At 47.2% G+C, this 21526-nt stretch overlaps 2 protein-coding genes across 2 annotated transcripts; both read left to right on the top strand.

Moving 5' to 3' along the window:
• Positions 1 to 8032: 8032 nt before the first annotated feature.
• LOC122396906 lies at positions 8033 to 13967 on the top strand. Its single transcript, XM_043395667.1, has 3 exons — positions 8033 to 8203; positions 11987 to 12064; positions 13056 to 13967. The coding sequence occupies exons 1-3, from the start codon at positions 8033 to 8035 to the stop codon at positions 13965 to 13967; spliced, it is 1161 nt and encodes a 386-aa protein (XP_043251602.1).
• Positions 13968 to 16592: 2625 nt separating this feature from the next.
• Positions 16593 to 20722, top strand: LOC122396806 (delta-like protein A). Its single transcript, XM_043395505.1, has 7 exons — positions 16593 to 16729; positions 17391 to 17494; positions 17634 to 17790; positions 18377 to 18499; positions 18715 to 18845; positions 19178 to 19454; positions 19626 to 20722. The coding sequence occupies exons 1-7, from the start codon at positions 16593 to 16595 to the stop codon at positions 19960 to 19962; spliced, it is 1266 nt and encodes a 421-aa protein (XP_043251440.1). The 3' UTR covers positions 19963 to 20722.
• The last annotated feature ends 804 nt before the right edge of the window (positions 20723 to 21526 follow it).

The raw sequence follows: 21526 nt of genomic DNA on the forward strand, positions 1-21526 counted from the left end.
AACAACTTCTCGGTTCTCCTTCGAATTAACCCTTCAAGCCCGAAACGCGCTCTTCTTTTTCCCCCTCCAACGTTCGCGACAGTCTGCTCGGAGCAGCCTTGATGTAGACGTGCATCTTTTTACCGAAACGAGACGTGTCGTTATTACGGTAATCGAAATTCAGTATTACGTTAATTATTATTTCGCCGTTCTTATTTGCTCCAACGTTTGACGCTACGCGGACTTTATCACCGATACATCATATACTCTTGAACGAATCTACAGATTTTTTTATTTCATTTGTACATCCGTCGAGTAGTCCATCATTTGTTATTTCGTACAAACAGGACCATTAAGGGAATAGATATTAAGAATGCAAAGGGATAAGATGCTCGATCGAATCTCGATTCCTGCAGCTGTCTTCGATCTTCTGGTCTATTTAGGGCTCTTTGTATCCTCTTTCGTCCCCTGACTTTCGATCCTCGTCTATATAAAATATGCTAAACGCCCGCGGAGCCATGGCGCCCCCACAGAGCTCTCTCCCAACGCTGTTATTTACGAATTATGAATGTTGTAAGACAGAGCATAATGATCGCGACCAGGCAGAGCCAATTTTCGCCGCTTTAAGCACCGTATCCTTAATGCGGCTCGTACCATCGCGATCCTTTGCCCGACGAGCCCTAGGAATTCTTAGGATCGTCATTCGTTGCTGGCAATGGATTCCTCGCGATGCTCGTGATCGACGATCTCGGTTCAAATTAATTCCCTGCGACCCAGACGCGCTCCAGACGCTATCCCCGACGTCAAACTTATTTTATCCCGAAGGCCAATCCAGGCATCAGGACCTCCAAGACAGATAAATTTCTTTGTCTGTGCGTTGATAATGTTCGAATCGATTAACAACGTCGAGTCGATTAACAACAATTTCCAGTAATAAGTCTGCAAAGAAGCAAGTTTCCACGAAGGCCTCTGTAGATCTTGCAAGGTCGCGACCCAAACGCGTGATTTTTGCGCAAAATTGGCCCGAAATTGCAGGGGCGGTGACTGAAAGGATACGTGGGCAGTCTTTTGCAACATAGGTGAGCAAATTGACTTCTTACGTTCCAATCATTTTCCAACACCAAAGATCTTCTGGATAAGAAACTTTGTTATATCAAAATTCATAGAGAAAGTTTAATTGTGCTTAAATAAAAGAGGGAGAGTTCCCTATGTCTGCGGTCTGGTAATTTTCTAGAAAAATGCGCTGGTAGAACACGCACCGCGACGCAAATGGTACGCAAACTCCAACCCCTTTCGTTCCTCGGCCGACATTAATTCTTTTTTGCCACGTAGCCGGTGCACCTCGTGCTCCCGCGGTCATTTTTTGCCTCGGACACAATGGCCGAACGGAGGAAGAATATCGTCCGATAATCTCTTATGCACGTGGTTGCACGCGTGTTCGGTTCGTTCGGCTTTCAATGGGCTTCGGTGCGGCCGTCGTTTCGCTCGCGTCGCTGCGGAACAACCGCAAGCGTGTGTTCGCCGTGGTCGGTAATTGCCGCCGAAAGGAGAGTTTCGCTAAGGCAGCTCGTAAAAAGCACGCAAAAGCTGCAAAAACGGCGCCGGCTAGGGATCACCGTCCTGATTGCCCGGATCGACGGGTCGCCGTATTAAGCGACGGTCATCTTCTTTTTTCTCCCTGTAATCAACGGGTTCCCCGACTACACTCCGACAAAATGTCTTCTTAACCCTTGGTCCAACGCGAGACCCTTTTCCACGTAAACTACGCGGCTCTATAATAGACCAACGAAAAAAATCACGAACTTCTTTCGATAAATATTAATCCCCCGGCGTAGGATTTAATTCCAACTTTCCAAACGTGACAGATGACATTCAACGCTTGCGTTTAGTCGTTCCATAATTTCCTACAGGCCCGTGGAAAAGAGAAACTGCAGGAAAGTCTGTAAGATCTCCGGGGTCGTAACAAAGATCTCTCTCCAAGGGTGAGACTGCAAAAAGCTGGCGGTCGGACCGCAGTTTTCACCGTGACCGAAAGTCAGCCGCAGTAAATTAGACGATCGCTACCGTTGCGTTGACGAGGAAAACCCTGACGGAACCCTACGGCCGCCATGCTGGTTCTGGCCGGGGGACAAAGACGCGAAATCCCAAGATCGTTTCGAAAAGCCCTTTTGATTTACAAGGAGGCGACCGGGTCACCGCGAGTATCGCTGGCGCCGTTCTCGCGGTTCCGTCGCTTTTAAAGCAACCCCCGAAAAATTCCGTATTCCGAGATACCGTCGTAAAACCGAGCGACAACGTCGGCTTTCGCGTGATTTACGAACGACGCGAGGCGAAAAAAAAACTCTTCGACCGCGTCGGTCGAGGGCTTTTCTGACCCCTTAATTGCTCGGATAGCGTGAACGAGCTTTTCAGTGGCTGCCTTTCGAAAGTTACTGGAAGGGTGATGTCGTTAATTTGACAGAAGGGACGCGTGAAGAATTTATGCGGACCCGTTGATTTTTTAAACGCCGCGACGTTATCGACGCGCGGACGTTTTTGTTCCGCTCTTTGACGAACGAAGCACTTCTAACTCCCAGCACGCCGTTCTGGTCAAAGTACTTTAACGTGAAATAATTCTTGCTATCCTGAAACTAAGGGTTAGGTTCTACGAGCGTAATGGCGACTCCGAAGTCGAGGACTGGCGATAAGGGGGATTCGATAACCATAAATTGACCGTGGCTTCGAGGGCGCAATATTTGATTACGCGATCAAAATGCGGGAATAAGACGGGAGACAGGCATCAGAAAAAAATGACTTTGTCTCCGAAGACTGCGTCCTGAGCGCGGGGCCATAAAGCCAACAGGGTCCCAGCGGTCAGATACGACGCACCGGCAGTCGGGGGTTATAAATTTCGGTTTCGAGAATTTGTCAGGGTAACATATTGGCGGATACCTAGCCTCTGGAGAGGTAAGGTAGAAGGCTAAGTGCTCAATAGCGATTCGGGGATCCTCTGGTTACCACCTGTCCTCCCGGGGGACTCGTTCGAAGGAATCTCTTCTTCGTTCCTCTTCTTTTTATTCTGCCCGGCAGGCTGTGCAACGGCCGAGCTACGGACTAATGCTCCCCGGTGACAATGAAAATTTGTCGCCAGCGCATTTGACGCGAAAACTGGCTTTTCAAAGCGTCTACGAGAGACCCCGCCGACGCTCGTCGAAACCAGAACGACCGAGACGGCCGAAATTTTCTGCTTTGTCGCGTGCGTTTGCCGGCAGAATGATTTCTGGGGATCGTGAGACGCGATGGAAAGGTGTGAGGTGCCCTTTCAGGCTAATTCGGGCCAATTTCGCGGTACGATAGAAACTAGGCGAACCTTGTCGTTCTCGATTTCAGGTGAACGGCTGGAAGAATTGCATCCCGTGATCTATACACGCATGACATTTTTATTCTTCTAGTTTTACTAGAGATTAATAACAGAATTATTATTGGAAAGATGCCAATAAACAAGCCCACATAATTACCTCGAAACGCTGTGGGACCTAGTCAGAGGAGAACGTAGGGTAGAAATACGTTGGAATAATATTTGAGGAGAATGGTCCGTCGGTCATACGCGGGGATTAAGAGCGTGCAAGCAGAGGGAAGCGAAGCTCAATGTTTTTCCAGGACAGATAAGCTCCGGGTCCAGCGTTGCGCGCCCCGACGTTTGACAATCCGATCGGCAAACTTCTTTTGTTACTCGCCACGCTCTTTATCCTTGTCGAGCTCCGTTCACACCTCGAGATACCACTGTAAACTTTGAGCGACGTGCACGCTTAAAACTGTTTGGAGAATTAAGCTTTCGATGCGTCCCATTTTTCAACGCCGATACTATGAACGGAGGGAATGGAAATCGAAATTTTCAAGTAATTTAATCGAACTATAACTTTGTTCCTATTGCGGATAGAAAAAGAATCTTAGAAGAAGCTTTTGTACCTGGTCAAAGGACGAAGAACCTAAAAAAGGAATCTAAGATCAGAATTAACGTAACCAGCGGACACGTAACTATTATTCACCGCGGTTTCCAACTATCATCCGCGTATCGTCTCGTCGAACAAAAAGCCGGCTTTTCACGAAACTCGACGACAGAGCAAGGTGGATAAGATCTAAGGCCGGCCGTGTTCCGATTCGAATTCTCCTCTCACCTTACGGGGATGAAACGTCGTCGGTCGTGTTCGACCCGGACGAAGACGCAATCTGACGGAAAATCGAGACTCGCGTAATCCTTCGAGTCGGGGATTATGGTCGATAAACAATGCACACGGGGCAACGCGACCGCGGGAATACACGAACGAATCGTGCCCGAGATGTGAAGAGGCGATAGTCGGTTCGTAGGGAAAAGAAGGTCGGCCGAGGGCCGCCATGAAGGAGAGGAATGTTGGAAGAAACGGTCACGGATTACGGATCCTACGAAAACACCTCGCACCTATGGCGCGGAGAAAAATCTCCGTTGGGATTTCGTTCCAGGGGCTGGACAGCTTCAGCGTCGGGACCACCTACGAGCAAACACGGACAATAATGCCCCGTTAGCGCGAAAATCTCGGAAAATGTGTTACTGGCGGTGTAATGCGACGAAAAATGGTTTGCTTATTGAGAATGCATCGAAGAGAAACTTTCAGAAAACTCCATTGGCTATTGAAAGTTGGAGCAATTGTCTGCAATATTTTCGCAGAACAGAAAAGATCTATGAAACGTCGTTGGTGAGAAGGTATAAGGTACTTCTGAATAAACATACTTCATACTAAGAACTGCGATATCGGGAAAAACGAGGATCCTCGACGTATCGAAAATGTATTGTCACCCTACTATTTCCGATAACCAAAGTCCTAATGTAATAGAGTGTTCAGACGGTAAATGGCGAACGAAGGGAATCCGGATAACAGAAACTGAACTGTATTAACGACCGTGTCGCCCGGAATACCGAATTCATGGCGCACGATGGGTGTGTCGAGTCATTTTTCGCGATCTTATCGAGACGACGCGACCCATAAACTTTTGACGTTTCCATTACGCGACACAATAACACCCCCGAGCCGACGAGAAGATCGATTCCGTCGTGTGCGAAACGTGTACCGAATTTTCTGTACGGACGGGAATACAAAAACGGGATTCCCTCGGGATTCTCCCCCCGATCCGTTGCGGTGTGAAAGCTTTAAATGAGTTTCTGGAATCACATGCGACGCGTGCTGGATATATTTACCACGGATGACGCGGCGTCGCTCCGTATCCACAGCAGTAATCGAGGATAAATATTTGATTCTAACGCCACGAAGAGGGTAAGGACAACCGGTCTGTGTCAATTCGATGAGATTAAATTTTGTGTTGATCTCACGTATCAATTGGCCTGGTGCTTTTTAATTTCAAGGGAAATATCGTTCAAGGAAATAATCGTCGGTGAGATAAAAGCTGGAATTCGAATGAAATTTTGGCCATCGTCGCCCTGGTCACCCTATTCGTCGAAACCGTTTTTCCAAGCGACCGAGACGGTGTCAAAGAAAGCGACCGGCATCCCATTAAAAGCAATTTCACGATCGGTCCTGGTAGCCGTTGGTGGAATGGTAAAATCATCGCGACCGGTCGCGCGTCGATCCGAGAGATCGCCTCGGTCCAGGTGTGAGAAAAACCCCGGGCACAATAAAATGTCACTCTCCATTGAAGGAACGTTCCCGTCGCTCGGGAGCGCCACCCCTAAACGCTACCTAGATGAATGGCCCTCCTCTATTCGTGGGCCTTTTTCTATTGCCATCGGGCACAAACGAGCGGAGCAACGTGGATCAGCGCGTTTCACAAGCGAGCCCGCGCTTCGAACCGACCGAGGGATGCAACTTGGCCCGTTTAACGTCACCGTATATTTCACCCCACAATCGGCCTGCGAGACAAATACCCTTATTTGTACACATCCTGTGCATTGTGACGTGTGTATCGCGCGCGCGGGCACCCAGGGACCGCGTACGACTTCCGGTGAATACGTTCCACCTCCTTTTCTTCTACCTTTTGCGTCTCCATCCCTCTTTCTGTTCTTTATCGGTCGAAACCCCCGTGTTCTCCGCCTCTTCCTTCGCGTTCCGCTCTCGCTGCTTTTATTTCTCGCCCGGTCGATGAAGGTGGTGGGTGGGGCGATATCGTGTACCTGCCGGATGAAAACCATATTGGATCGTGCTGCGAGACCTTTGATAATGCGTATCCCTCGGATCGCGATCATCCGACACCGATTCGCCTGGATCCTATTCCGTCTGGCCGCGCTTCCTCGATCTTCCGCCCTTCTTTCTCCGCGACTAGGGGGCGGACGCCAGGCTAATTGCGGCCAAATTTTCCCGGAACACCCAGAGGATTTTCGTCGAGAGGCCGGCCGATCTTTTTCTCGTTGTTGCGACGGCTGATTATCCACTTCCTTCCAGCCGGTCCTTCGAAGGTTCTCTCTCGAGGATTATCGATGGCCCGAAGCGTATTCTAATAGCAATCTTTACGGAAGAACCGGGGCTTCCTTGAACAACGTTTGCCTGTATAAAATTTCATACGCAACAACGAGTCGATTGCGGAAGTCCGTTCGCTTCCTTTGCTCACCAGAAATTAAACGTTTAACACGAAAAAACCCAATTTCGGGCCACAAAGAAGAGCGTGATCGAAGCTTTTTCGTGGCTAAATTGCATTCTAACGATTTCGTTCGGCGTATTAGGGAGTTCAAAAGGGAACACCGACGTCGTTTTGATGTTGCATCTTTAGGAGACCACGGGAAGGAGACGCGTCCATCGGAGCGTCACAAAGCGACGCGATTTCACGATCGAACGGAGACGAAATTTAATTTGTCCCGCGAGCAGTCAATTTGGGAGCAATCTTCCTCCTCTTTTACGTTTTCTCCCCTCGCGCTTGGAAAGGTGGTTACACTGTAGTAAGATGGCGTTCTGGACCATATGCCGGGGACCATACGGCACGTGGATAATTATAGTGAAACACTACGCGGTTGTAATGCGAGGGTGGTTCTCTACCGAGATAATATTCGCGACGACAGATTGTACGCAGAGCATACCAAGGAAATTACGACCAACGTTAAACGCTAGGTTTGCACTGGAGGGCCGACGCTATCGATTTTGGAACATTATTACAGAAAAATTAGATGCTTCCACCGAATTTCCCCCTCTTTTCTACTTTTCTTTATCGATTAAGAACCTTCGGACATTCTTGAAGATGTGTCTTCAGGTTCAATTCCATAAATTATTCATTTTATCTGTGTAGTATCCTATTGCAAGTCCATATAATTTCTAACTATGACGAAAATTGCATATAATCAATAAAGTTACACACAATACGGAAATGTGCACAGAAAGAAATTAATTGAACAGAACAAGGTGATAAAATGGCGTATGAAAATTTTATGAATACCTTAAATTACAATTTCCCTGATCCGCCCGATCCAGCATCCGATGATTCACAGGCGACAGTGTATTTGACTGGCTCTATCGGGCACTACATCAATTTTGCGACTAATCCCACCACGAATTGCTCGACGATAAAAGTAAATCCCACAAAAAGGGCCAAATCGGTTCGCCCGAGCAATCGTTTCGATGAAACGAAAAATCCCCCAACTCTTTCCGCAGTCTGGCCTACTTCTCCGTCAGAGAAATAATTCGGGCAGAAGGACGGTGATGCAGCGTGGTCGACCATATGCCGAGGGACGGTTCCAGCCCACGGATAATTACAAGGGATGCTATATACGCTGCCTTTAGGGGGTATGGGCGAGCTGAAATTCAATGGTGGGGGCGCGTGGCTACATAAGGAAGGTACCCACCTCCGAAGGGTCGCAGTCGGCTCGAAATTTCGGAGGTAACCGAACCTACATCTCTGCTCGTCGCCCTCCACGCGCACGTTTCGCCCGCAAACGCGTGATTCTAACCGGGAACGCGTATTTTTCCATGCTTCTAACGTTTACACAGACTCGAGTGTTCCGTCATACGATACACGATAAACTCTGAACAAGTGTGATCAAGTGTGTGTTCGATTACGCTTACTCGTCCGAGAAAGAAAAGTGTGATTCCGTTCGACGATGGAAATTTCGTGGTTGCTGATTTTCGGCTGGTGTCTCGCATCGGTCACGAGTTTCGATCTTGGACCGATCATCAGGATCGCGCAGTGCAGATCGCAATGCCTCAAAAAGCATACCGCCGATGGGATTTGCGATTGGTACACAGGACACCAGCAAACCACTTGCAGCATGGTAATTACACCCTGCGTTTCACTGATATTCCTGCATGAGACATCGAAACATTTTTTTTAATAGAAATAAAAATAATATTGCACGAAACTGAATTGATTTGAGTAACCCGAACAAAGGAGTATCGTCTTGGATTGTCTAGAGGACTTCGTACTTTAATTAGAATTTCGGATGGTTGATCATTATCACCGACGAGTCTGACCTACTATCTCGTCCGCAGTAGAATTAACTACATGCGTCTTACTTTGTGAGTCCTCTAGTGGATCTATGATGGAACGCTATAATTTCTATTGTTGCAATCACCAACGTTCACGTGTCTTTGCTTGAAGCTCGACCAACCTGCACTATCTTTGGGACTATTTCTTATACTGATCCTCGAAAAATAATTCTTTTCCTGATATCAACGCTAACACTTTTCTCTCCCACAAAATCTTACGCGAATAATAGACAACGACTAAAATTACGGTACAGGAATTTATTGTAAAGAAATATGGCCTTTCGTACGAGAACCATATGCACGAGAGGGTTGACTAGCGACACATAAATAGTTCGGAATCCGTGTTTAGATAAAAATTTCGCTCGTTTCTGTCCTCGTAGCGCATCTTGCACGCGTGGCCACGAATTTCCCTCCGTCGTTTCCTCCCCCGCTCGGAACGAGAAACGGCTGCAACCCGTCACGAATTTTCGGAGCACCGCGTGCACTCGACACGACGTTTCTAACTATAACGTGACCCTCTTTTCCCGGTCACCCGGGGTCTCCGGTCCCTGAACCGTTCGACGCGTCCCGCGGGCCAATTGCGCCGAAAAATCAACAGTCCCGACTCGTCGTCTCCGTTTCAGCGTCCCGAGCGAACGACAAACGATCTCCATGGTTTCGAAAATACGCCGCGGAAAAATGTCGTCGACGGAATCGCGTAGGCGTCGAGGCTCGATCGTCTGGAAATCTGATAGGGCCGTTCCAGCGTCTCCGTCGACGATAAATCTCTTTTGTCGGTTTTATGGGGCGCCGTGGAAAATCATGGTGGTCCCCGCGCCCTCCCCAACGTGCCCCGACCACCCCTCCCGGACAGACGCAGATGGACAGATGGGAATCGCGATTAACTCACGCACAATGCGGCTTTGGCGTGTGTGCGTGCAAGCAGGGCGTTGCTCATTTGGTGTACAGGGGGTGTCCATTAATTTCGGGGAAATCGATGCCATCTTGACGTACACACCCACGGGGAACGCTAGTGCGCGTGAGTTAGGTTTGTTCCTCGCACGGTTTAAGAGCAAAATCCTCTAAGAGCAGGTTCCGTAGAAGCAATTGATCGTTAAATACGTGCAAAACATCTGACGAGTTCTCTAAACACGACTACCTTCTACTAGAAAAAACGACTGCCCTCTTAATTTCGTTCCTCTGAATTTAAAACTAAGGGCTTGCCAAATTTATGGCACTCCGCGATAAAAATGGCTGGACAGAGAATTTTGTCGGGAGGTCCTTCCACATCCATCTTACTCCTCGGCTCTAGACCCATCTAATTTCCATCTATTTCGATCGCTCCAGAATAATCTGAACCCGGGGCCCCCTTTAAGAATAACAGAAAACTACTTTCTAAACCGCGGAATAAAAACAGTACGCAAGAGTTGGCTGAACATCGAGAAGAAGTTTTAAACGATATTCTTACCCCCTTGTTAATGGAATTTTTGATAACTCTCGATTACAGACTGTGTATAAAAATACGATACTGAAAAGGTAGAGAGGAAGAATAGATGCGTGTGAATACACACGGCGCACACACGGCGAGGATTATTATCGAGGCTGAATCGAGAAGATCACGAGGGAAGGGACACGGTGATCCATTCAAATTTATGCACGGGAAAGAAGAGTCCTCGAGAACCGTTTCCCCAGGACACATTAGAATAACGATTCTCCGAGGAGGCGGACGCGCGGAGGTGGCTTAACGAAGGTCGTGCGAAGAACCCCCTCGGAGAGAACGTCGGAGTTACGCCTGGATAATGACGATTATTCCTCGATGGGGAATCCTCGCGCTCGATTTGAACCGCCCCTTTTCGTGAGCGTAATTGTTTCATTATACTTCGAACAATCGGCTATGAATAGGTCGGGAACGTGAGACGATCGACGCGGGGGAGATCTAAATTGAAGAGTCTATGAGAACTGCATGGGATTAGGAATCTTTTGCTACTTCAAAGCCACGTATTTTCTCGCGAGACTGTACGCGCGGTTCGTAAACGATAAATTTCGCCAAAATTATTAAGATGTACCCACGTAAATATAAATCAGTGCCTTTTTAGAGACACTAAAAAGTGTTACGATGGTCTTCCGTCCGCCCCGTGGCCAATTTACACGAATCGTTAACGCATTTTTCAAGAACTGCTTGATTTAAATTTTAATTTTCTATGCACTCGTTGGTACGATATTTTCGATATTAATCGCGAAATCACTGCAGAAGGGAACGTTCGTCGCGTATTATATCGTAATCGTTACGGATGATCGTGATCGGCGGCCCCCGAGACTCGATCGGTAGGCAACGGGTGGCGCAAATGTCGTCGACGTTGATCGCTCCATCAAATTTCATCGAGTGCGACGATGATCGTGCCGTTATCGAGTTACGATCGGCGGAGGGTCGTAAAGACGGCGTCCCCTCGTTCGGGAAATCAATGACCGAGCTGTCGTAAAGTGAAATAAACGGGATAAAGGAACACGCAGAGGCCCGTACTCCAGGCCGACATCGCCCTGCAGCTGTTAATTGTCAGACTACGGAGTATCCAAAGAAACGAAACGCGAATAAAACTTAATGGCTTTTATCTTATCCTAGCGATTCGAGCATTGGTCGTTGGAGAATCTAACGCGACGTTCCGTCTCATTATACGATCTCGTTAGACGATCTTCGATAAGGTTCACAAAAGATTTTAAATATCCGCCGAGAATAAAAGTCTAACGATTCGAGTCTCGTCGGGAGACCGTTCAGAAATGTTTTACACAAAGTTACTTTTGACGTACAGAGAGCGCATCATGCTACTCTAGATTTTACACGAAAAAGAAGAGACGCTACCCCCTTTCTCTGGCCATTTGTACCAGCGCAGCGGGCGTAAAAACCGTCGGAAAAAGGGAACCCAGAGCCGGGGAATTATCGCGAAGCTGTTAGACGCTGATGTTGCTTTTTTCGAGGGCGTCATTAGCGCGGAAAGAGAGGGGACCCACGGCGTTTCTACGAAGCAGCCGGACTTAGAAGGAACACACCGCGATGAAGGATAATCGGGAACGGAGGGAAAGAAGGGGTCTCTCTCTCTCGGAGAGAAGAGAAGAAAAAAGAATCTAGAAACAGGGCTCCACGAGGGACGGTACCCCAATAAATATGAAGACAACAACGACGGTGCCTGTTATGCCTGAAACAGGTTGGAGCTAATTCGGCCCCTCCGACCACCCCAATCTTCTCTTTTCTCGCTCTTTCACCGTTGTCGGTTCCTCTTTTTTTCTCTTCTTTCTGCTCTTCGCCCTCTCGGTCCCTCGGTCCTCTCCCCTTCGCCCTACAGCCGCTTAAATCGCTCGATTCAACGGTCCAGGCCGATGGTTCTTATTCTCCCTTTCCTTCTTCGCGTTCCACGGTCCTCGGCCGCGGCGTCCCTCTTCATCCCCCGGCACCGCCGTGCACCATCGTCCTTTTTACTCGCGCGTCCCGTGCGTGCAAGGGCTTTTTGTTCAACGCTGAAACCCACCCCTCCACCTCCCTCGCTGCCACGCTCTCTCGGTTCTTTCATGTGTTTTTTTCTCCTTCTGTGTTACAGTGCTGGCAGTACTGCGAGGCCCTCGAGAACCGGTGGGAGAAGACGAGAACCATTTGCGAGGGCGACCAGTATCTACATGTAAGTAAATTTACGAACGAACCAGGCTTTCGGATTAGGGGAGCTCGTGGGAGGGGGGACTCCACGAACCTTGGGGCTTGTCACGGAAATGAGAACACGGGGAACGAGATTCGAATTTTTAAGAAAATCACGATAAGAGGAAGATCAACCCTTCGCTAATTTTGTCAGGCTCGAAACACGAATCTCGTGGTACTCGCGATATTTCTAAGAACGTGCACCTGCAATCCCCGTCTCGGGACTCGAACGTAACCGAATCCTCTCGGATGTCCCAGGGGCCCTTCTCGGTTCAGGTAAACCGAGTTAACCTTCCCCGTGTTCGATTCGCTGGCGTAAAGGGCCGACAGAAACTTCGAATCGATCAAGCGCGAGAAAAATCCCTTAACTTTGGACGTTTCAAAGCCGTAAGGGATGAAAACGAGAAGAGGTAATCGGTGAACACAGCCCTATGACACCGAGACCAGAAGAAAGGTCTCGCGTCGAAGGGAATTCCGACGAAGAGGCTCGGGGATAGAGAAAAATCCTCGGGAACGGCTACCTGTCGGTTTTCACGGAAGGTCGACTCGCTTTGCTCGTGGATCGTTCACGTTTAAACTCTCGATGTATCGACCCTATGTAGGCGATAGGAATCTTCTTCAAATATTTGGGGACCCGTCTGGGCTACCACGTTACGACGAATGTTCGGGTCGAAGCACGATGAAACGGTCTTTCCAGGTCTACTCGAGCGACGATTTTTGTTAGATAACGGAACGTCTCTTTTAGAGAGATCGTTAATTATCCTACGACTCTAATGTACCCTCGGAGAGCAGATATCGAGGAAAGATAACCCGCGACCAAGGTTTTCGGGCCAGGATGAAAGCGAAATCGCAATAATAAAAAGTCCACCGAATGATCTAATCGGAATTATTCAATTTGTATCGTTCGATATTTTATCAAGTCGACTACGAAGACTTTTTTCCGAAAATCGGTGTACTGATTTCTCTATTGTTTTCAGTGTCCAGCGTGCCAAACAGCCTGCACTTTCCGGAAAACGAGGGTGGAGGAAAAGTACCTCCCGTCGATGTTGCCAGCACCAAAGAAGGCGCCCATCAACTTGGACAAATTCGACGTGTCGGTAGTGATGCGCAAACTGTACAAGCAATGGCGAGTGAACGGATACTATCCTGGTGAACGGACACCGAGCCTTAAGCCGGACACCTGGATAATCGTCGCGATGGAGGACGGGGTCAAGCACTACAGTTGGCAAGAGTGGGTTCCGACGCTGGAGTCCTTGAAGGAAGGTCCTCTGTACGAGGCGACCATCTCCTGGAAAGACGTCCAGACTCAGTTACAGAAACAGAGAGCTTTGCAGCAGGTTCGGTTCAACAATCGGGTTAGACAGTTTTTCCTGGAAAAATACGGAGAAAAAGTACTAGCGGAATGGCGAAGCCAGGAGGACTCTCAGATCTCCGACGAGATATTCCGAAGGTTCTTCTTCAGAAGGAAGGACGACCGCGCCGACGAGTCGTTGGAAGCCGACAACACACCCTCCACCAGCAGCGCCTACAACGACAGGATGGACAAGGACCAATCGGGTAACAAGGAGTCGTACGTGGTGTCCTGGGAGCCCGAGACAGGGGGCCTTATGGGAAACCAAGTGGCGGACTCGAATACTGCGCAGATTTCTCTGACCCCTGGCACCAAATACCTTGTCAGGATCGCCTCGAACGACGGGCCAGGCAGCTTTCCCATCGAAGTGGACACGAGGTCCAATTCCGTTCAGGCTGAAAGGATAGAGTCGACGTTTCAGGACCTCTACCCTTGGGACATCGTCGCTGCCTACGTGTCCGCGGCGATCTTAGTGGTCGTCGTCAGTATGATCAAAGTGTGCAAAAAGAGCAAGAGCTTCGAGGTGGAGGAAGTTTGAGAGACAGAGGAACATGAACGAAGCATCGTCGAGGACGATGGCAAACTCAGGGATACGTTTTGCTCTACAGCGAATCTGGCGGACTAAAGAAACGAGGGGAGAGGATTATTGTCGCTGGACCGCTGCCAGCAGCGTACAAACAGTCGAATCTGTCATTTCAAGGAGGACACAAGCGGTTCTTTGAATTGATTCGACTCCATCAAAGTGTAAATGTCATTCTTCGCGTAGGTATAAGGCGGATCGAACGATCCGCGAAAACGGATATTGATGTGCGTACGATGCAAAGTAGTTTTTAAAGGTCGCAGGCGTCGTTTCGCCTGCGATCCCGTAAGTTAATTATAGAAAAAGTATAAACGGCACCTTTCCGAACCAAGAAAGCGGAGACGGGAGCAACGCCCAATCCAACAAACGTACAAAATACTTCGCAGGAGATTATACTACATACAGGGTGTTCGGCCACCCCTGTGAACAATTTTAATGGGAGATTTTAGAGGTCAAAGTAAGACGAAAATCAAGAATATCAATTTGTTGATTGAGCCTTAGTTAAAAATTATTTTCAGTTGCGGGGGTCAGTTACAATCATTTTTGGTGAATACACATACCCCCGAAATCCTACGTACTTTCGAGAAAAAAATTCTTTACCGAAAATATACTGTGTGGTCGGAAATGTTTCTATAACTTTTTAACGAAGCCTCAATCAAGAAATTGTTATTCTTGATTTTCGTTCTATTTTGACCTCTAGAATCGTCCATTATAATTTTTTCCAAGGGTGCCCGGACACACTGTATAAGCTTGTCGCTCTCGGATGCAGGAAATGTATAAAATCTTCGACGATATTTTTGTACGTAGTAAGAGTACTAAATAACTTCTTGCTCAACGCGCAACGAACAGACTGTAAAAGAGTTCCTATCGTCGAGACAGAAAAATGACGCCGATCGCGGCGCCAAACCTCTGTATTTATTTGTAAATAATAGCTCCGAAGCTTGTACATAGTCCATAAAATAGAAATAAATTACTTCTAAAAAAACATCCATCTCGATATTATTCTTCATGTAGCATTTTGTTCGTCCCTGACCATGGACAAGCGGTTACTCTTTGACGTCCGCGTATTTTCATATTTTTCCTGTTGGCTGATCTCGATACTTTAGCGTTATTCGGTTACATTCATAAATTGTGCAGTTTAAGCTCCTTACTTTTAATCCCGCGAGTCCCCGAGAATTTCAAATCCCCCCTTTGTCGATGATCCACGTCCTTGTCTACGAATAAAATTGAATGACGAGGGTTCGGGAGATTTTTCGTCGAATTTCGAAAGGGTCTGTCGACTGTCTTCCTATATCGAATGGATTTACACCAGATTATGGGAGGATTCGATGTTTCGGCCGACGGACAAAGAGGAGGGAGTTTCTTCGAAGACATATGAAAAAGATTCCCGTTATACAGGAAGCACAGGACACAAATTTCTTCGAGACTCTGACTGGTCGATATTAACAATCGAGGAATCCATAGGAGAAACGACCGTAGATTCCGTTCCAAATCTAAATTGAGATCTAATTGCAGGAAACAGCTCTAATTCGAAAGTTTTAATACGCGTATTCTTTTTTAACGCTTATTATAACGATAAAGGCTTTTTATATTTTTTTTTAATAAAGTTAGTTAATAACTGTCGTTAGATAAGTTCGTACCGTAATCGCGATAGGCGTTTACTCGTCAAGACTCCTCTTTTTTCATACAGGTTCGAATCCCGGCGTGCCGTGTAATTTTCATCGCCCAATAATTCTTTTTATCCAGGGTTTACCGTACGCGCGAGGCCTACTTCTGGTGGCGGATCGAGGATACAAAAAACAATCATGAAAGTTCATATAAATATGCGTACTATTTGACCTTGTTTCCGAGTTATAGCCATTTTTGTGCTCGAGTAATGAGCAGTTTACCTTCGCAGGAAGTGCTCGAAACGAGCACCTTCGGCTTAAATACATGCCTGCGACCGACCTGTCGCAGACTTTCTCGATTTTTTAAACCGACTAGGCACTTGGCAACCTTCTCCCATATTTTACGGGACTATTATACTTCGACGCTAGAAACGGACGTCGAACAAACAAACGCTGGCCCCGAAAACGTTAAAAATTTAGCGCTCTTTGGCAAGGGTTAAACGCGAGCCAACGTTCGATTGCTAAAAAAAAAAAAGAAATGGACGTTCGAAGAACGGTTACTCGTCGCGCTGAAACGGTAAGAACGAGCAGCCGACCGGCCTCGTGGACTTTACCCAAATTCCATCGCGGAAGAAGTAGCATACGCGTGCTCCCGAGAAAGTTCCAGGATCGTCCATTTCCTTTCCATGGTCGCGGCGAACGCGACGTCGCCACGGAGGGGAATGCCTCCTCTCGCGTAGTCCAGGAGGTGCATTGAACTTTCCCGAGCGAATAATAAACTCGTCGCGAGCGAAGAAAAAGAAGCCAACGGGGAGCTCCGTCGACTGTACCCAGGCGCATGCACACGAGTTTCACACGCGCGCCACCAACACGACCGCGATGAAAAAGTGTGCCGTGACCTCGAACAAGGTCCCGTTATCCAAGGCTTCGCCTTGGACGCGGTCGTCCTCAGTCTTGACTCGGTAGTCAAGCAAAGATGATACTACTGGTCGCCTGTCTCAGCCTCCTAATTGGTCCCGGTGAACTGGGCAACCTGAACAATGGCCTATCCGTCGGTGTGACAGCAGTTCTCGGCATCGGTTCGTTGCCTTTTGGATTCGCGACAGGACCCAGGTATCGCCAATTACTTTTCTACTTCATCGTTTACGTGATTCGATTGCCAAAGTCCCTCCGACGCTCGCAGATCGACCCTCCGCAAGTAGCCTTTTAACCTTTGATCATTTTTCCAATTTGCAACGCGTCCTCTTGACACCGTAATTTCGTTACTTTAGCAAATCGGTTTAATTTTACCTAGCGCTGAATTGTTGGGCACTTAACGTGCCTTGGCTCGAATCGAGCCACGCAATTATGGAAAATTACACGTAATATATCATCGTCGATTGTATTACCAATCTATTCCGCGACATGATCGATACGCGATCGCCTTAATCGTTGACTTTCCTGAACGGTATTTGCTTCGTTCGCTCTATATTACAATGAACGAAGCTCTTATGCAATAATCGAGGGTCTACTGCACATTTAACGCGTTCACTGTTCGATCCAGAATCTGAGTGAAAAGTCCTCGATGTTCGAAAGCGATCGTGTTATTACTAAATCAAGAAATATCTCATTTATCGTGGAGTCCTCGCGGGATCAAAGTGAATTGCACGTATAATTATTGCTAATTGATAGAAACTAGGTCTATTTCCCTTGATTGAGCTCGGTCATTTAAACGCGGTGTTTCGCTTTGCCGTGTTGCGATATTCGATAAGTAATTAACGCGCACTGTTCTCAGGTACGTTCCAAAATGGAAAAAACAGGCGTGCGAAATACCAGCCGCGCAGCATCCAAACTCGCACTACGTTTGCGACGAAGCCGGCGAAGTAAAGTGCCTGCCAGGTAAAAGAAAAATGAACGACCGGTAGAATTCATCCTCGGGGCTTGCCGTAGAAAAGCACAATAAGAACCTAACGATACGGACATTCCTCGTCATGCGCGTTCGTATATATTTTTTTCTTTTTGTTCTCCGTTCGGTCAGGATGGACCGGCGATTTGTGCGACGTGCCAATCTGTCGGAAGGGGTGCGACCCTCTTCAGGGTTACTGCCGTCGACCCGGTGAATGTCGCTGCAAATTGGGCTTCTATGGCGAGCTCTGCGACAAGTGTGTAGCTTTGCCTGGATGTCAGCACGGCAGGTAAGTTGTCATTTCGTTTTCTTACGCGTCCGGACAGACGAAAACGAACCGCAAAAAGATATCACAAACGAAATCTCGCCGATTGATCGACGAGGTAATCAACCGTATTGGCCGGCCGCTGACCTAGCAGGACCCTCGAAATAAATCTCGACGAATCGAAACCACGGTCCACTTCCGATCGGGTTTCAATTTCACCCGTGGAATATAATATTCCAACGGCGACGTGAAGCTTTCAACGATACGTGTCACGGTTTGCCAATGATCGCTGACTCGATGCTTCCGTGCTAATGCCCGGCGTACACTTGACAATTTCATTCTTCGGACATCGTGTCGAGAATAATTCTGTTCTGTTAAATTTCTTTTGCACTTCGATTGCGTCTTGTAACGTTAATGTGCCTGGGCATTTAAGGTTAAACCGATCTAACCGAGGAAAACGCGTACAAGGGCCGTGAATCGGACACCGATTTCACCTTGGCCAGCGGCGAGCCTAATTTCCGCGTAACGCGAAACGTTTCGTTTCCTTCTGTCTCGATTAGAAGGTGTAATTCTATCCCGCGGCGAGCACCGAACGGATTTTCACTTTCAGCTGTAACGTGAGCTTCGAGTGTTCCTGCGATCCTGGATGGAAAGGCATGTTCTGCTCGGAACCGATCTGCGCGGCCGATTGTCTGTCCAGCCAGGGATATTGCGAGAAACCCGGCGAGTGCAGGTAAAGAGTAATGGCGATGTAATGAGCGGTTATCGGTCCCGGTAGCGGCGAATCGAAGCAATGAGAACCGCCCTTCGGTTCGATCATCCATTAACGTCCGCAGCTGGTAATTTCGACCAGCCTTTAAACCGCGAATTTTCCACCGTGTCGGGGCAAACACGATATCTTCGATCCGACCAAATTAGTAGCCTAAACGTTCGATTGGTTTTTCTCAGGTGTCGATTAGGTTGGCAGGGTTCAAAGTGCAAACAGTGCGCCGTTTTGCCGGGTTGCGTGCACGGAACGTGCCAAGGACCTCTCGAATGTCGTTGCGAACCTGGCTGGACCGGACTCCTTTGCCAGACGCGTAAGTAGCCCCCCTTGCAGCACGAAATTAACATGTTTATTGGCCTTAACGAGCAAACGATCAACGTTCTCGACCCTTTAGGTCTGATCCCTCTTGAAATTTCATCAACGAATAAAATTAATCAATCCTCAAATTTGTGCAGATTGAAAACGTTTATTCTATGCTCGTTAAAATTCATAAATCAATGTTGCACACTACGCGGACAGAGGCCATTTGGAATAGCAAATAAGAGTTTGCTTTAACTTGATTAATTAGTGCAATCTCTCCGCGATCAAACGATTCAATTAACCGGTTCTGCAACGACCGACTTCGGTTGTTTCGTCTCTGCGTAGCAATTTGCTCGCAAGGATGTAGTAGAGAACATGGCACCTGTCGGCGTCCAGAAACGTGCAGATGTCGAGTAGGATGGACAGGACCTAACTGCACCGAATGCGTACCTTATCCTGGATGCGTACACGGGTCCTGCAAACGACCATGGGACTGTCGTTGCGAGCCTGGATGGGCAGGTGACCTATGCAACGAGAAACTAACGTATTGCGACGAGCATCCAGATACCTGTCGCAACAACGCAACATGTATCAGCATGACCAAAGAAGACGGCAATTACAGGTAAAATTACAGGATCTATTACTCCGTGATCGTGAAAAATGGATGAATTAACGTTCATTTTTTTGTAAGATGTACACAATTTGCAAGCTCGAAATTTCACGGTATGCTCGTTGGATAAACGAAAAGGAAAATACAACAAGGATCTATAGGTTCGTTAAACTGTGATTGCAGGTGCATCTGTCCTCTCGGTTACATGGGTCGCCAGTGTCAAATTAAAACGATGGTTCCGTCGACGGAATTAATACCACCGACTCTCGATTCGACCGATTCAGAAACGAAACCGCAAACGATTTCGACGAAACCAGAAGTAAGCGAGGGCCCTCAAACTCTGGACGACAAAGAAAAAGACACGATGAAAATAGAAACGCAAACGGCGGAACCGTTAGGGCCAATTGTTATCACGGATCCACCGTCCACTATCGATCCCGCCGCGACCGTAGGAAAATGGCCAACCGAATCTCCTACGGAGCCACCGATCATGGAAATGGACGACGACAACGAAACATGAAACATAAAAGTTGACGGAGCCTATTCCTCGACTGTTATTTATTTCATCTATTTATTTATTTATTCTAATTGTAATCGATACTTACTCAGTACTGCTTAGAAATTGTTTGCTAGCCGCGAATCTAATCGACGATCTATTTTATCTTGTAAGAGTCCTTCATAGTCGTTCGATATCGTAAATAAATACAGTCGTAAACGTGTAATTCGAGTTTGAAACATAACTGAGACATAGAGGCGATAAAACTAATACGATACGACAAACTGCGTTAACAAGATTTATTTGACGTGTCGCGAGTTGGGACTTTACTGCTTTTTGAAGATTTTTCAATTTGGATGCGTTATCATTTCGGCTACGATACGTTTAATTAATGCATTTGGATTAAAATTTAGATTTAGAAATTTCGAAAGAACCGTGTGAAACCCGATACGTTTCAAATGCTTGATATTGCAAAATTTTCTGAGCCGAACAATGGCGAGTTTCGAGTAAAACCACGATCGCCGATCGCGTTTCAACGAGCTCGGGATTTTCTTGTACCTCGAAGCCAATTACTGCTTGCAATGGCTAGGCAAGACGCGAATGGTGCATACTTTTATAGTACCTTCGAAACCCATACTCCCTGGAATATAAACTCGTCTAAACATTCTCGTTACGCTCCAACGAGCGCCTATTCGATGTTTCACGACGCATATTGCACGCTAAACGTGTGTCGTTTTTCCATCGACGCACACACACACGTAACTAGAGCGACTGCCCACGTAATCGACCGTCTCTAAGTCTTGTTTCTTACGTAATGTGCTGCATTTTTACCCTTCGAAGCACGGTGGTGCCGGTGTACGTATTCGCGGGGGAAACCTCGTAACTTCTGTATTTCTTAATGTTCCCGAATCATTTTTTTTGTATATTGCTTATTCAAAGACAAGTATTACAGTACTAGTACGCTCGTTACATAATATCGTTCGCGTAGTATCATTTTTTACACGAAACAAAGCTTACAGCGCTGTCTCTGTCGCTGAGTTACGTTATTTACGTAATTATTATATTCTGTATAAAACAAGTACTATTACCGCTTAATATTGTTTATATAGCACCACTTTATAATAAAACGAAGGATACGATTTATATCGTTATATTTCACGCACCTATCTCGATCACCCTAAATTTCTAATAACAATAGAAAAAAGGGGAAAAAATTTCATCAGTCGCTTCGGGCATTGCAATTTGGATTACGACCTCGTTATAGCGGTTTGGCTCGTTTACATCCTACACGCGTACGTTCATGCGTACACAGATAATGAAGCTACATTCCCTCGACCGGTTTTCGCGACGAAACGCATTAAGGATCAATGTGTATGCGCATGCTGTCCGATCGTCGGTACACTTCCTTCTTCGAGAAAGATCAATCATTTTCATCGATACATAAGTAATCTTTGACCTGTATTACATTATATTTAAATTCCCATAACTAGGCCAATTCATACCATTTTTAAGAAAATTAGAGTCGACCTAACGTTGGAAGGTTCGGTTACGTTCCACGATCTACCCTTCCAGTATTTGTTCCATTCGA

This window comes from Colletes gigas, unplaced genomic scaffold, assembly GCF_013123115.1.
Source record: "Colletes gigas isolate AHSC1104 unplaced genomic scaffold, ASM1312311v1 Colletes_gigas_Sc00008, whole genome shotgun sequence".
Lineage (NCBI taxonomy): Eukaryota > Metazoa > Arthropoda > Insecta > Hymenoptera > Colletidae > Colletes > Colletes gigas.